General features: G+C 51.9%; 1 protein-coding gene across 1 annotated transcript in view; it reads right to left on the reverse strand.

Moving 5' to 3' along the window:
- LOC119971714 (eosinophil peroxidase-like) overlaps window positions 1-14,525 on the reverse strand; it is a 110,321-nt gene that overhangs the window by 16,144 nt on the left and 79,652 nt on the right. The window contains exons 10-12 of the mRNA XM_038807646.1: window positions 12,314-12,572; window positions 10,860-11,030; window positions 74-311 (exon numbers count right to left, since the gene is read on the reverse strand). Coding sequence (XP_038663574.1) covers window positions 74-311; window positions 10,860-11,030; window positions 12,314-12,572 — 668 coding nt within the window. The remainder of the gene's footprint in view (window positions 1-73; window positions 312-10,859; window positions 11,031-12,313; window positions 12,573-14,525) is intronic.

The following is a 14,525-nucleotide window of genomic DNA, read 5'->3' on the forward strand; positions in this document are numbered from 1 at the left end:
CTCCCAAATAAATTAACAATCTGCATATAAATGTAGACTCTCATGGCCAAGGGCTCGGAATTTCCATACAGACCTGTCTCCATCCCTCACAACCTGGAATTGCTTCCCGAGAAGGCAGGCCAGGAGTTCACCAACCCGAGCTCCGGGCAGGAATGGCTCTGCTATTGCACCAATCCACACATCTATGTTCTCTGGGGTCTTGTACACCGACATGAGCTTTGCGACCAAGTCCGTATTGTTAAATATTTGCATTAATTCAGAGATATTCCTGGCTTCCTCCAGTCCGCAGAACTGTCGCCAGGCATTGTAACCTACACAAAAACAAAGGACGTCCAAACTACTCTTTGAAAATAAGTTACATTCATATGTGTAGCTTCAAAAACCATTGTAGATATCTATAATTTGCATGACATTAATGGAAAGACATATTTGTACCTAGCTGTAGATGTTGGAATGCTGAATAAGGGTTGTTTGGCTGTTAGTTGCACTGTCCCAATTAAGTGAACTAGACAGTTGCCTGGGGTGGCAGAATTTGTTGACAGGAACGGCAAAAAACTCCCACCTTTCAAGATAAATAAATAAATCAGAACTCAATGTCAGCTGAATTTGTTTCCAGCATTTATGTGATTGAAAGGAAGGGATCGTGTCCATTACTTTAGTTGTGTTTTCCTGTTAGAAATGGTGGTCACAGCTTCCGGTGGCGACATTCCGGTGGCTGGTTTAGCACACTGGGCTAAATCGCTGGCTGTGAAAGCAGACCAACGCAGGCCAACAGCACGGTTCAATTCCCGTACCAGCCTCCCCGAACAAGCGCCGGAATGTGGCGACTAGGGGCTTTTCACAGTAACTTCATTTGAAGCCTACTTGTGACAATAAGCGATTTTCATTTCATTTCATTTTTCACATGTTGGAGGAGGTCGCACATTTGGTCACTCCTGTCAGAGTCCTCGGCTTTTGGCCTTTTTCACCCAAATTTTGGGGAGAATTTGATTGGAAACCTTTCCCAATTGAATGTCGATTATGAAAGGATGTCTAAAATCCAAAGAAACAATACTTTGAAGAAAAAAAAACACTTATCCACATCCTGGTCAGATGTGCCCTGTGTACCACCTTGAACTGAAGCAGCTGAGCCTAGCATATGAAGAGGTGGAGTTGCCCATATGAAGAGCCTCACTCCACACCACTCCATTAAAAACAGGACCAGCTCCCTCTCCCATTACCATTTTACTTCATCCAGCAGAGCTTGCTCCACTGACAAAATCCAACCATAATTATCTGATATCCTCCCCTCCCCCAACTCAGCCAGCAAAATGACCCTATCCAACAGAGAGAGCGGCGGGAAGGAAGGAATCTCCTTGTGCAAAACGTCATTGTACCTGAAAAATCCTAAATAGATTAGTCTTCAGAAGTTGGAATTTACCCAACCAATCCTCAAAACTGGAGACCGTTCCCTCTTTAAACATGTCCCCAAACCGCTCCAACCCCTCCCTCCCCATAACCCACATAACGAAACCAAGACTGCCAGGACATGGCGATGATTTCTGCAGATTGGGGCGAAAATTGACATGGCACCAACTTAAATGTTGCCTGAACTGTCTCCATATCCTCAGAGTGGCTACCACCACTGGGCTTCACGTAAACTTTGCGGGGGGAAACAAAAGCGGAGCCGTAACCAAGGTCCTCAAAGTAGTACCTCTACAAGCGTTCGCCTCCATCCACCCCCAAATGTAATCAGGATCCTTACGCCACCCCCGCACTTTCTCAATGTTCGCAGCCCAATAGTAAAATAACAAATTAGGCAACGCGCGGCTTGTAAAATTCCATCGGGAATCTGACCAGTCCTTACCCGACTTCATCAAGCCCATACCTTTCATGATCCCCTCCAGGCTCAATGTGATCTGTGACTCCTCTCTTCTCACTCACTCTACCACTGTGATAGACAAACCATCCAAAGGTTCCATCATGGGCAACCTATCCTCCGGGGGCTCTGATCTGCAGTAAAAGGCCACAAAAGCCTCATTGACCTTCCCTGGGGCAGTGACCAACCCATCACTTGACTACTTTACCTGCACTATCTCCTGGAGGGCAGTCTGCCGCTCAGCTGGTAACAGGCGACTGGCCTTCTCCCCATAGTCATAAAATGCCTCCCTCAAGCATTGCAGTTGGCGCACTGCCTTGACGTCAAGAACAGCCCAAACTCCATCTGTAATTTCTTCTTGCTCACCAACAACTCCGGTGTCGGGACGAGCGAGTACTGGCGGTCCACCTCAAGGATGGAATCCATGAACCTCTGCCTCTCCATCCTTTCACTCCACTCTTTATGTGCCTTTACAGGAGATTATTCCCCCCCCCCACACCCCCCCCCCCCAAGACCCCCTTCAGGGCCTCCCACAACGTGGAAGGCGAGATAGTCTCACTCCTATTAAAAGGGGGGGGGGGGGGGGTTGAACAGGGCCTGGCCCCAACACCAAATCTACAAAATGTGGAGCATGATCCGAAATGACCCCCCCCATCTGTTCCATAAAGGCTAATAGTGCCTTTGCCACCCCCGAAAGATTCAAGGACTTAGGTCTTGATCTGCCCATTCGAGGACCCAGTACTCAGTTGAAGTGTCCCCCAGAATCACTCGGTGCGAGTCCAGATCGGGACCTGTTGACGAAAGCTGTATCATCCCAGTTTGGTGCATACATATTAACTTGAACCACTGGAGCACCCACCAACAACCCACTAACGATCTTGTACCTCCCATTTGGATCCACCAAAGTGTTTGTTGCCAAAAACAATACTTTCTTATTCACCAAAACTGCAGTCCCCTAGGCCCTCCTATCAAACTCTGAATTAAATACTTGCCCCATCCAGCCCTTCCATAACCTTGTCTGATCCATAATTCGCAAATGGGTCTCCTACTTATACACCATATTCAAACTCCTAAGATGCGCAAAGGGTCTGGATCTTTTTACTGGGTCATTTACTGGGTCACATACCAGGTGATCCGCGCCGAACATGGGGTTGTCTAGCACCTTCCCTCCCCCCCGACCCAGAGTCAACCATTACCATCATTTGGGGCATCCATCCATCAGAGAGCCCACCCAAGATGGCCACCAAGTTCCCCCATCCGAACAGAACAAAGAAAAAGTTTAGCCACCGTCAGAGAACTAACCTGCCCCCTGCCCCACCCAACCCGCCTCCCATCAATACAACACTCAGATCAACCAGCAACCAACAACAAGGTAATCAAAGGCTCTTGCCATTCCCACCCCCGCGAGCCCAAGTTTAACCCCAAACAAATAAAAAAAAATCCTCAACTCACCCTTACAAAAAAACCATTCTGACTTGCCATGACCCTCACCGCTCCGCTCCCATTAATGAAATATACAATTAGCAGGACAACTCCCACTCAGAGTAAAAAAAAGAAAAAATAACCATTGCACCAACTAGCCCACACCCATATTCAACTTCAATAGTTAGAAAAGAAAACAAAGAACAAAATCCATCCCACAAATGGACAGTAAAAATACAAGTGCAAACTCCAAAATGCCCAACAGACACCCCAACAAATCCCAAATATCACAGGCTCCTCCCCCAATCAGACATCTCACAACAGATACAGTTCACTGTTAGCTCAACCTCAGTCCATGCTTCTGTACAAATGCCTCTGCATCCTCTGGTGCATCAAAATAGTAATCTGTCAATACGTAAGTTACTCAAGAGTACATCACCGAATCGAATGTTGCTTCTGTACAATGCAGCCTTGGCCTTGTTGAATGCTGCATGCCTCTTAGCCAGCGCCATCCTGGTAGAGCCGAATGGCGTGCCCCCCTCCCCCCCCCCCCCATTTATAGTCCCGCTGGTCCTTCGCCCACTGCAGGACCCTTTCCCTTTCTTGGTAACTGCGAAAATGCACGATGATCACACATAGTGGTTCGCCAGAACAGGGCCTCTGTCTGAGCGACCTGTCGGCCTGATCCAACTCAGGAGGGGAAGCCATCCTCCCCCACCACCTTCCCAGAAAGCTGTGACATATATTCTGTTGGGTTCGGACCTTCCAAACTCTCCAGCAGCCCAAATATTCTCAGGTTCTGCCTTCTGAAGTGATTCTCCAGATTATCGACCTTCACCCGTAATGCCTTGTTCTCACCCGTGCTATCTCCGCTTCCAGGGAGGTGATCTCGTTACTCAGCCCTGAAAGGGCCACTTCCACATCCTTTATCGTCAAATCAATTTTTTCCAGACTTCCGGTGGCTGCCATGGAGTGAGCGGTCACACATTTGGTGGCTCCCACTCAAGGTGGAATTTTTTTTCCTTTCCCCATCTGAAAGGTGAAGTTTTTGCTTGGAAAGAGGTGTAGGCATATCTGGAGAAGGTGCAACTCCTCTGGTGCGGCTGGTGGATGGATCCACGAACTAGGAGTGGGGCAGGAAAAGAGCTGCTGGAACAGGAGAGTCTTCGTGGTGCGCCACAGGTTAAGATGGCGGAGGGCATGGGGGCTGGTCTGCCCACCCAGTGGTTAACCGAGCAGTTGTTGGAGTTTCTGAACGCTAAGATCAGCCAACAGAGGAAAGAGGCCCTGGAAGACAGCAACAAAGCCGATTAAAGCGGGCATCAAGAGAGTGGAGTAGAGGCTGGATTCCCAGCCCGGATGATCCAGAAAGTGGAGGAGAGGGGGGGGGGGGGGGGGGGCATGAGGAGCAGTTGGCCTAGTTGGTGGCCAAGGTGAGGGTGAGGCAGGAGACTCCAAAGAGGCTGAAGGAGAAGGTGGAGGATCTGGAGAACCGCTCCAGAAGGTAGATTTGAAGATTGTGGGGATGCCCAAAGGGATCGAAGATGCGGATGCCGGCACATACATGGCCAAAATGTTGGAGCAGTTGATGGGGGAGGGAGCCTATGACCCATCGCTGGAGGTCGACCGAGCACACAGGGCGCTGATGAGGAGGCCGCAAGCGGGCGAGCCACCAAGGGCGATGGTGGTTCGGTTGCGCCACTTTCAGGATAAAGCGAAGGTTCTTCGGTGGGCAAGGCACACAAGGTCTTGTTCCCTTCCCAGAACCTTGGTGCAGAACTGGCGAAGAGGAGGGCCGGGTTTAACCGGGCCAAGGCTGCCCTCTTTAAGGGGGTGAAATTTGGGGTGGTGTACCCAGCCCGCATCTGGGTGACTTTCCAGACACGTGAATATTATTTTGATACGCTAGAGGAGGTGATGGTGTTTATAAGAGACACTGGACTGGCAGGAGAAGGAGGACATTAAACTTTGGAGGGGTTTGTGACGAGGTTTCTTTCTTCTCAGAAACTTTTCCCCTTGAAATGTTCCTTTTATTTTGTTGGCAGTGTGTTTGGAGGGCAGGCCCTCCGCAGGGGAATAGCAAGCATGAGTCCACCTATTCTGCATTGTGGGGGAGTTTGGACGGGGTGGGGGGGGGGGGGGGGTGGTGAGGTGTTTGGAGGCCTTGGATGGGGGCCATCATGCTAGCTGGACGGGTCAGTTAACGGGAGGGCAGTGGGTTGCTGTCAGGAAATAGAAGTAGGGGATGGGGTGGGGTTGTTGTTTTATTTGGGAGGGGGTGGGAGGTTGATGTGACCCAGTTGGAAAGGGAGTGATGACATCCGACGGTGGGCTGGGGGAGGTCGTGTGACATGGGCCGGGGGGATGGCCCAAAAAGGTATATGGGTGATCGGCAGAGGAGGGGGTTGGAGAGCCCCCCGACCAGGCTGGTCACATGGAACGTGAGGAGACTGAATGGGCTGGTCAAACGGTCACGTGCGTTCGTGCACCTGAGGAGTCTGAAGGCGGATGTGGCCTTTTTGCAGGAGATGCACTTAAAGATAGTGGACCAGACAAGGCTGAGGAAAGGATGGGTGGGACAGGTATTCCATTCGGGACTGGATATGAAGATCAGGCGGGGTGGCGGTGCTGGTGAAAAAGCGGGTGGAGTTCAAGGCGGGGAGCATTGTGGTAGATTCGGAGGGGGTGGGGCGGTTCGTGGTGGTGAGTGAGAAGCTGGAGGAGATGTAGATTTCATGAGGCGGGTGCTGGGGAAGATTCCTGACCTAGACTCGCACTGGTTGAGCATGGGAGTGGATTTTGGATAATGGTTATGGAGCCAAGCTTGGACTGGTCGAGCCCGAGGTCGGGAAAGGTTTCGGCAGTGGTGAAGAAGCTGAAGGGGTTTATGGAGCATATAGGATGGGAGGTGGACACGTGGAGGTTTGAGAGGCTGAGGGCGAAGGAATTTTCATATTTCTCACATGTGCACCCATTCCGGGAGTATCCACTGGCACTGGGTGGATTTACGAGTGAACCGGGGGAGGGGGGGGTTGCCCAGCCCCCACAGTGGTGGCTGGATGTGAGGTTGTTGGCAGATGAGGAGATGTGTGAGTGGGTGAGGCCTGCAATTTGGGGATATGTGGAGCTCAACGATACGGGGGGAGATCACGGCCGCCACGCTTTGGAAGGCACTCAAGGTGATGGTTTGGGAGGAGTTTACTTCAATTCGGGCACATAGCGAGAAGGCGAAATGGGCAGAGATGGCAAGGCTGGTAGAGGAGATCCTGAGGGTGGACAGGTATTCGGAGGCACCCAGAGGCAGGGCTGTTGAAGGAGAGGCTGAGGCTCCAGATGGAGTTCGGATTCGTGTCCACGGGGAAGGCTGTGTGGCAGCTGCGGTGGGCAGAGGGGGAGTATATGGGTACGGGGAGAAGGCGAGCAGGATGCTGGCCCACCAGCGGAGGAAGCAGGAGGTGGCGCGGGGAGAATGGCAGAGTAAAGGACGAGATGGGAAGGGTGACGTTGGACGCGGTGGGGGTGAATGGGGCGTTTGAGGCTTTTACAGGGGATCACACGAATTGGAGCCCCCACCTTCGCGGGGAGGGGGGGGGGAGGAATACGGTGGTTCCTGGATGGGCTGGAATTTCCCAGGTGCGGACAAGGAATTGGTGCAGTTTGGAGGCCCCTATCCAGTTGAGGGAGGTGATAAAGCAATGCAGGCAGGGAAAGCCCCGGGCCTGGTTGGGTTCCCAGTGGCGTTTTATAAAAGGTTTGGAGGAGACCTGGGGCCAGTGCAGGTAAAGGCATACAACAATGCTAGGGAGAGAGGGGAACACCGCCCTCCACTGTCGCAGGAATCCATCTCTTTGATATTGAAAAAAGACAAGGATCCGGAGCAGTGTGGATCATACCGTCAGATATCATTATTGAACGTAGACGCCAGGTTGCTGGTGAAGGTGTTGGCTTTGTGAATTGAGGGCTGCGTCCCGGGGGGGTGATGGCAAGGACCAAACAGGGTTGTGAATGGGAGCCAGCAGTCGGCGAATGTGAGGAGGCTGCTTCATGTGATTATGATGCCTTTGGAAGGGCAGGAGGTAGTGGTGGAAGTGGCGCGGTGGTGGACGCGGAGAAGTCTTTCAACCGAGTGGATTGGGTGTATCTGTGGGAGGTGCTGGGCGGTTTGGGTTTGGGCAAGGGTTTGTGGACTGGGCCTGGTTACTGTACAAAGCACCGGTTGCAAGTGTGCGGGCAGACCGGGTGAGTTCAGGATACTTTGGGCTGCATTGGGGGACAAAGCAGGGATACACGCTCTCCCATTCCTCTTTGCCTTTGCAATAGAGCCACTGGCAATGGTGCTTAGAGCATTGTGGGATTGGAAAGGATCGTGCAGTGGTGGGGGGGGGGGGGGGGGGGGGCATCGAGCACAGGGATGCACACGATGACCTATTGTTATACATTTCGGACACACTGGATGGCATTGGGGGCATTATGGGGATCTTGAAGGACTTTGGCCAATTCTCCATGTTCAAATTCAACATGGGAAAGAGTGAGGTGTTCCTGATTGAGACCAGAGGGCAGGAGGGGAGGTTAGGGGAGCTGCCGCTTAAGATAGTGGGGCGGGTTTCAGGTACTTCGGGGCATCCAGGTGACACGGGGTTGGGCGCAGCTGTAAAGTTGAATTTGACTCAGTTTGTGGAACAGATGAAGGGGATTTTAAGAGGTGGGATGTGCTGTTGCTGTCTCTGGTGGGACAGGTGCAGACGGTAAAGGTGACAGTGCTGCCAAGGTTCCTGTTTGTATTTCAGAACCTCCCGATCTTTGTCCCCAAATTGTCCTTTCAAAAGGTTAGCGCGCTGTTCTCTGGGTTTATGTGGGCGTGAAGACCCCGCGGGTCAAGAGGGCTTTTTGAGAGTGGGGGCAAGGAGGGATTTGGAGGGGTGGTGGGCCGGCATTGCCGAATATAATGAACTACTACTGGGTGGTGAACATCTCCATGGTTAGGAAATGGGTAGTGGGGGAGGGGTCGGTATGGGGTGGATGGAGGCAGCTTCTTGTAGGGGAACGAACTGAAGGGAGTTGCTAACTGTGCCTCTATCGTTCTCGCCGGCCAGGCACTCCGTGAGCCCAGTGGTGGTGTCGGCCTTGAGGGCAGTGGAGGCTGCATTTGGGACTGCAGGGTGCCTCGGTGTGGGCACTGATCTGTGATAATCATAGGTTTGCACTGGAGGGCTGGATGCGAGGTTTCAGGGTGGCAGCCGGCAGCGATTGAGCAATTGGGGGATCTGTTTATAGGATGCAGTTTCGTGAAATTTGAGGACCCGGAGAAAGAGTATGAACTGCCCAGGAGGAATGGTTTCAGGTACCTGCAGGTTCGGGATTTTTTGAGGAGAGAGGTGCCGTCTTTTCCTGGGTTACTGTCCTTGAGGTTCCAAGGCAAAGTGCTGTCGAAGGAGTAGGTAGGGGAGGGGAAGGTGTCTGAGGTCTACAAGGAGGTGATAGATTGGGAGGGAGTCCCAGTGGGGGATATAAGGCGTAAGGAGGAGCTGGGAGGAGAGGTGGTTGCTGTGACGTGGGCTGAATGTGTCCTCATCGTGTGCGAGGTGTGGTGGTATGATTTGCATAGCTGTCTGCCATTGGTGCAGAACACCGGCTTACCATTGGCCCTAGTCGGTCATGTGCCTCTCTACCGATTGGTTGAGACCAGTCATGTGACGGTTCTCCGATTGGTCGAGAGGCTGAGTTAACCACGCCTCCATACTGAGGTATAAATAGTCAGAACGCCCGGCGGTCGTCCATTTACTGTAGTCGACCGCAGGGCTAAGTTCTAGCTTATTAAAGCCTAACTTTTGTACAGCAACTCGTCTCGCGTTCAATTGATGGCTCATCACGAGGCTAAGCAGTTTAACATAATTCATAGAGCACATTGACGGTGGCGCAGATGATAGTTTTTTTGAAGGGTTAGAGGATAGGTGTGGGCAGTGTGCAGGGAGGCCCGCAAATCGCATCCACATGTTCTGAGCATGTCTGAAGGGGACAACCTGAAGCTAAAGGGGTTCTAACAGGGGCTTGCGAACGTAATGTCCAAGGTTCTGGGGGTGAAGGTGGTCCCGAGTCCAGAGATAGTGATATTTGGAATGTTGCCTCCTTGATAGTCCCATTTTAACCCCCTTAACCCCTACATCCCCCCCTCCCGCGACTCGGATGGAGGGACTCGAAGCCAGCGAGAGCAAGGGTGTGGGTGAGTGACCTGGAGGAATTCCTGAGGCTGGAGAAGATCACGCTCCTCCTGAAGGGATCGGTTGATGGGTTTGCTCGGAGGTGAAAGCAGTTCATCGAATTCTTTGAGGAGGATTGAGGAGTCCGCAAAAGATGGAGGAGGGGGGGGAGTGAAGTGTGGGGGAAGGGAGGGTTAAGGGGGTCAAAATAGATAAAGCAGGATGGGAGAAGGGGGCGAGGTAGGGAGTGGGGGGAGGGGAGAGTGGGTGTTGGTTATTTATAATATTGTGTAATTCTGCTTCTGCTTCGGTTTGTTTTATGAAAATTCCTGAATACATTTTTTTTTAAAAATCCGTTTTTCCAGGACTGCACGAAAAGGGGCCGTGGGCCCCTTCGATTGCTCTGTCGAGGTCTTCAGAGACAGCCTGCCGTTATTTGAGCTTCCCCACCAAGATGTCTGTGAGCATCTCAGCGGCTAGTGGAGTGGCCAAAGACACAGCACGAGCCGCCGCCATTTTCTCAGCAGATTATGTTTTCGAAGCTCCCTGGTCCGATGACGAACCGTTACTTTTCTGCTGCCTAGTTTTGTACTCATTGGGCATTCCTTTTTTGTGGGACTATTATTCGATCAACCTAACAAAGTTCCTCCCCAAATCACCCCTGAAAACCGGGCAAAAAGGGCCAGAATCAAGGTACTCTGGCGGGAGCCACCTCGTGTGCAACTGCTCTTCTGTAGGCCACCATTGGAAGTCCAAATTTCTCCTCACCTCTGTCCTAAAATGGCAACTCCTAATTTTTAAATAGTGCCCCCTAGTTCTGAACTTAGTCACAAGAGGAAGCATCCTTCCCACATCCACCTTATCAAGAATGTTCACGATCTTATATACTTCCATCAAGTCACCCTCATTCTTCTAGACTCCAGTGGGAACCAGCCCAGCCTGTCCAATCTGCCCTCATAACACAACAACCCATTCCAGGTTTAACGTCTAGTAAATCTCCTTGGATGGGAATCTGGAGATGCTGTTGTTCACATGTATCTGCTACCTTTGACCTTCTAGCTGGTAAAGGTTGTTGGTTTGGAAGGTGCTGCCGAAGGACCCTTGATAAGTTGCTGCAGCCCATCTTGAGATTGTACACGCTGCTGCGTCGATGGTGGAGGAAGTGAATGTTTAAGGTGGTGGGTGGGGTGCCAATCAAGAGAGCTGTTTGTTCTTGGATGGTGTTGAGCTTCTTGAGTGTTGTTGGAGCTGCACTCATCCAGGAAAGTGGAGAGTATTCCATTACATTCTTGACTTGTGCCTTGTCGATGGAGGACAGGCTTTGGGGAGTGATGGATTAGTTTGTGGTCATGTTTGAATCCTATTTGGGTGCCGATACTCACTTGGTAGCCCGTGATCCCTCCCTCGCTGGAGGTTTAGTGATGCCAGATCTAATGCTATAGATGCCTTCGGCTGAAACAACTTTTCCGTTAGCTCGTCAGGCATCATCTGTGTTTGTGTTTGAAGCTTGGCAGGGTTCAGTATAATTCCTCGGATGAGAGGGTCAGCTCCTCCTGCAATACAGCACAATATCATAGGTTAGCGTGTGGGACAATGCGCCTGCTACTGAAACAGAGGGGAACATTTTAACTTTACAACTGGGTGGAAACTAGCAGCAGCAGATAGGTCCCCATTTTAAACAACAGATGAGGAAAGCTTCAGGTTCTATTCGGATCAGGCATTTTAACCATATTGGGTGTTATAATTGGCTTCAACGTCTTGGGGTGACAAAAGGAAGGCCCAAATTTGTTTTGGAGAATGCCATACTGGCCTGTGGGCTGTTTTTGTTTCAGGCAGAGCGAGGAGTTGATGACTACCTTCCCACAGGTAGTGTGGCATGTAATCTATTTGGGCAATTAAATGGTCTATTAAAATCACTCAGCAGAAGTGATCCAATACAGACATGGGATGAAAACAACCCCTCAGCGACAGGCTTTCTGAGAGGCGTTTAGAGCTTCATTCCACGCAGCTATGGCTATTTTAAATTTAAGATTTTTTATCTTCCCTTCAGAAGGTGCCTCCATTGTGAGGTGTCCTCTCTTGTTCTTACATGCATGGGGAATTCCCAACTTGGATCATGGAGCTGAATTAGGGAAGTGAGTTCCGACCAGTCTGCTGCTCCGTTGTCGCCAAGTGTCTGTGCATGCGTACCGTACACATGTGCAGACACCAAAGATGCTCAGGCAGCGGCAAGAGGAGACCTTGAACAGTCTGTTCAGCCCTTGCACAGAGGAATCAGGGACAAATGGCATCCCAGGAAGCCCCATGACAGGGGACGTGAAGCCAAATTCTGGGACAATCCTGGAAAATCCAAGATAGTTGGCTACCCTGGGCTGCCAGCGTGTCCTTGTTGGTGGGGCCTTCAGCCTTGGAACCCAATCGCCCTTAGTTCTTAATTAAAAAGCCTACATGCTCCTTGCACGTATGATTATTGATCATCCCTGCAGAAATCATGTCAGGTGGTTGAGGCTGGTATAACATGGAGTCAGGATTTGGAATATGACCTGATGTCAGGGTCCCAACCCCAAAGCAAAATCCAGCTCCTTAAGTTTGAACTCTGGATGGGAAGATGTTTGCACCTGGCCAGCTGGCATTTGCTGTTCAGATTTACAGATAAAGGATGCTATAAGTTTGAATAAAGAGTTACAAAGCAGGCCGCATCATGGAACCAAATGATAAGAAGAGGGGGATATGATTAAAAACGAACAAATGGAATTTGCTCTTAGTATATTGGCCCAATCCTGGATGAACTTGTTGTTATGTTGCATATCTCAAATAGTCAACATTCTCTTCTTACCTTCTTCGATAATTCTCCAGGGAGAGAAGAATGACTTGTGCAGAATGAGATTTGGGTATGCAGGGTTCTCTCTGTAATTCTCATCTAGTCGATATACTATTGGGTGAATAGTAACGTGCCCAAAACGAAATGCTGCAGTGGCAAAGACATTAGAAATCTGAGGATCAATTGTCTCATTATAACCCTTGTAGTGAGGCATGTGCTGCATCGTGGCATCTGGTCCAAGGACTTTCGGTATATAATCCTTCCAGTTTATAATCTGTATGGAGAGGAAGGGAAGCTCTAGTTACATCGCCTTCTCCTCACACCATTCACCGGCTCAAAACTTAAAAGCTGAAAGCTAAATGGCTTCTCAACGGCATTAATCTAGCTGTGAATTTTAGTTGGCATCACTCTTTCTTTACACAGATCCATACCCCCTTTAATAAGCATCTGTATCTCCACTTATACACTTAGACCTTTACTCCTCCAACTTTATTTGTGCTGTCCTAGATCTCTGTCCTTGCTCAGCTTCCACCCCCCCCACAACCCCACCTTCCCCTACCCCCCCCCCACATTCCACTACCAACCCCCCACACCCACCCCACACCTTCCACTACCAACCTCCATATCCACCCACCCCCCCCCCCACATTCCATTACCACCCCCACACCCATCCCCCACCTTCCACTACCATCCCCCCCACAACCACTCCCCCACCTTCCACTACCAACCCCCACACCCATCCACCCCCCCACCTTCCACTACCACCCCCACACCCATCCCCCACCTTCCACTACCATCCCCCCCACAACCACTCCCCCACCTTCCACTACCAACCCCCACACCCATCCATCCCCCCACATTCCACTACCACCCCCCACACCCATCCCCCACCTTCCACTACCACCCCCCTCCTTCTACCACCACACCTCCTCCTTCCACCCCCACACCCCCTCCTTCCACCACCACACCCCCACATCCACCCCCACACACCTGCAGCCCACATCCATCCACACACCTTCACCCCCCAGTCACCTCCATACCCACCCACCCCCACCATCTCCATACCCACAACCCCAAACGCGATTCAATCATATTCATGTCTTATGTGTTGCAGGATCATCTGGCGATAGGCGGGCCCTTTAGTGCCCCCCGTGTCCCAACCACAACCCCAAGTGGATAGCAGCAAGGAAGTAATGGGAGCTGTCGCACGTATGCCCATGACATCCCGGAGCACCAGTCTGGGGATGACACTGACTTCCCGTCACTGCTGTCTCCAACACTCTCCACCATCCCAGAGACACTCACCTCGGTTGGGTATTATAGTGAAGAGGCTCCTGGGACACTATCTGGTGCGCAGCACACTGTCTGCTGCACATCAGGTAGAGAAAGGAACCCCCCAAAGGGGCAGACAGTCGGAGGGCAGCCCGACCCCACGAGCTAGCTGTCGTCCAGATGGATGTCGGGCTTCTGAAAAGAGCGGTCCCAACGATGCTGGAGATGCAGTCACAGAGCCGGAGACTACATGAGGGGGTGGCAGCAACTCTCCAGTGTCTGCAGGTGCAGTTGGAGGAGCCCAACAGCCTACAGGGGAAGGGGGCGGTGCGGGTCATGTGTGCCAACCAGGTCAAAACCTGGTGGAGGCCTTGGGGGTGAGGTCTTGATGTGCAAGGCCTGGGGCACTCCGTGCGGGCGGTGGCTGAGGCCCAGGACAGGGCTTCCCTCTCACAGGCAGCCATGTACCAGGGCCACCTGGACATTGCAGTGGCGGTCCAGAGTGTGGCCCAGTTACAGTGGGTCATGGCTGAGGGCAGCGGTGGCATTGCCCAAGCGCTGGCCACACTGAGCCTGTCACAGAGGGAAGTGGTGCAGTGGGGAAGTGGTGCAACTGGCCGATGTAGCACCGGCCCAGAGGGTGGTGGCACAGCCAAATGCCGATGTGGCATAGTCCCGGAGGGACGTGGCTCACTCCCTCTGCTCCATGGCTGTGAGCATTGATACCCTGGTAGAGACAGGAGCCAGCCTCCAGGACTGGCAGCGCCAGGTGGCGGGAGAGCCTGAAGGGTTGGCTCCGGTCTCACCCCCATCCCAAGGGGAGGAGGAGGAGATGGGCTCCATGTCGGTGGCATCCGCAGGGATGGTGCCTGACACCCCAGCACTTCAGACTCCCCCCCCTGACTTTGGCGCATCTGATGGGCAGAACAGGCTGGCATCACACCACCTGGGATAC

This window comes from Scyliorhinus canicula, chromosome 9, assembly GCF_902713615.1.
Source record: "Scyliorhinus canicula chromosome 9, sScyCan1.1, whole genome shotgun sequence".
Lineage (NCBI taxonomy): Eukaryota > Metazoa > Chordata > Chondrichthyes > Carcharhiniformes > Scyliorhinidae > Scyliorhinus > Scyliorhinus canicula.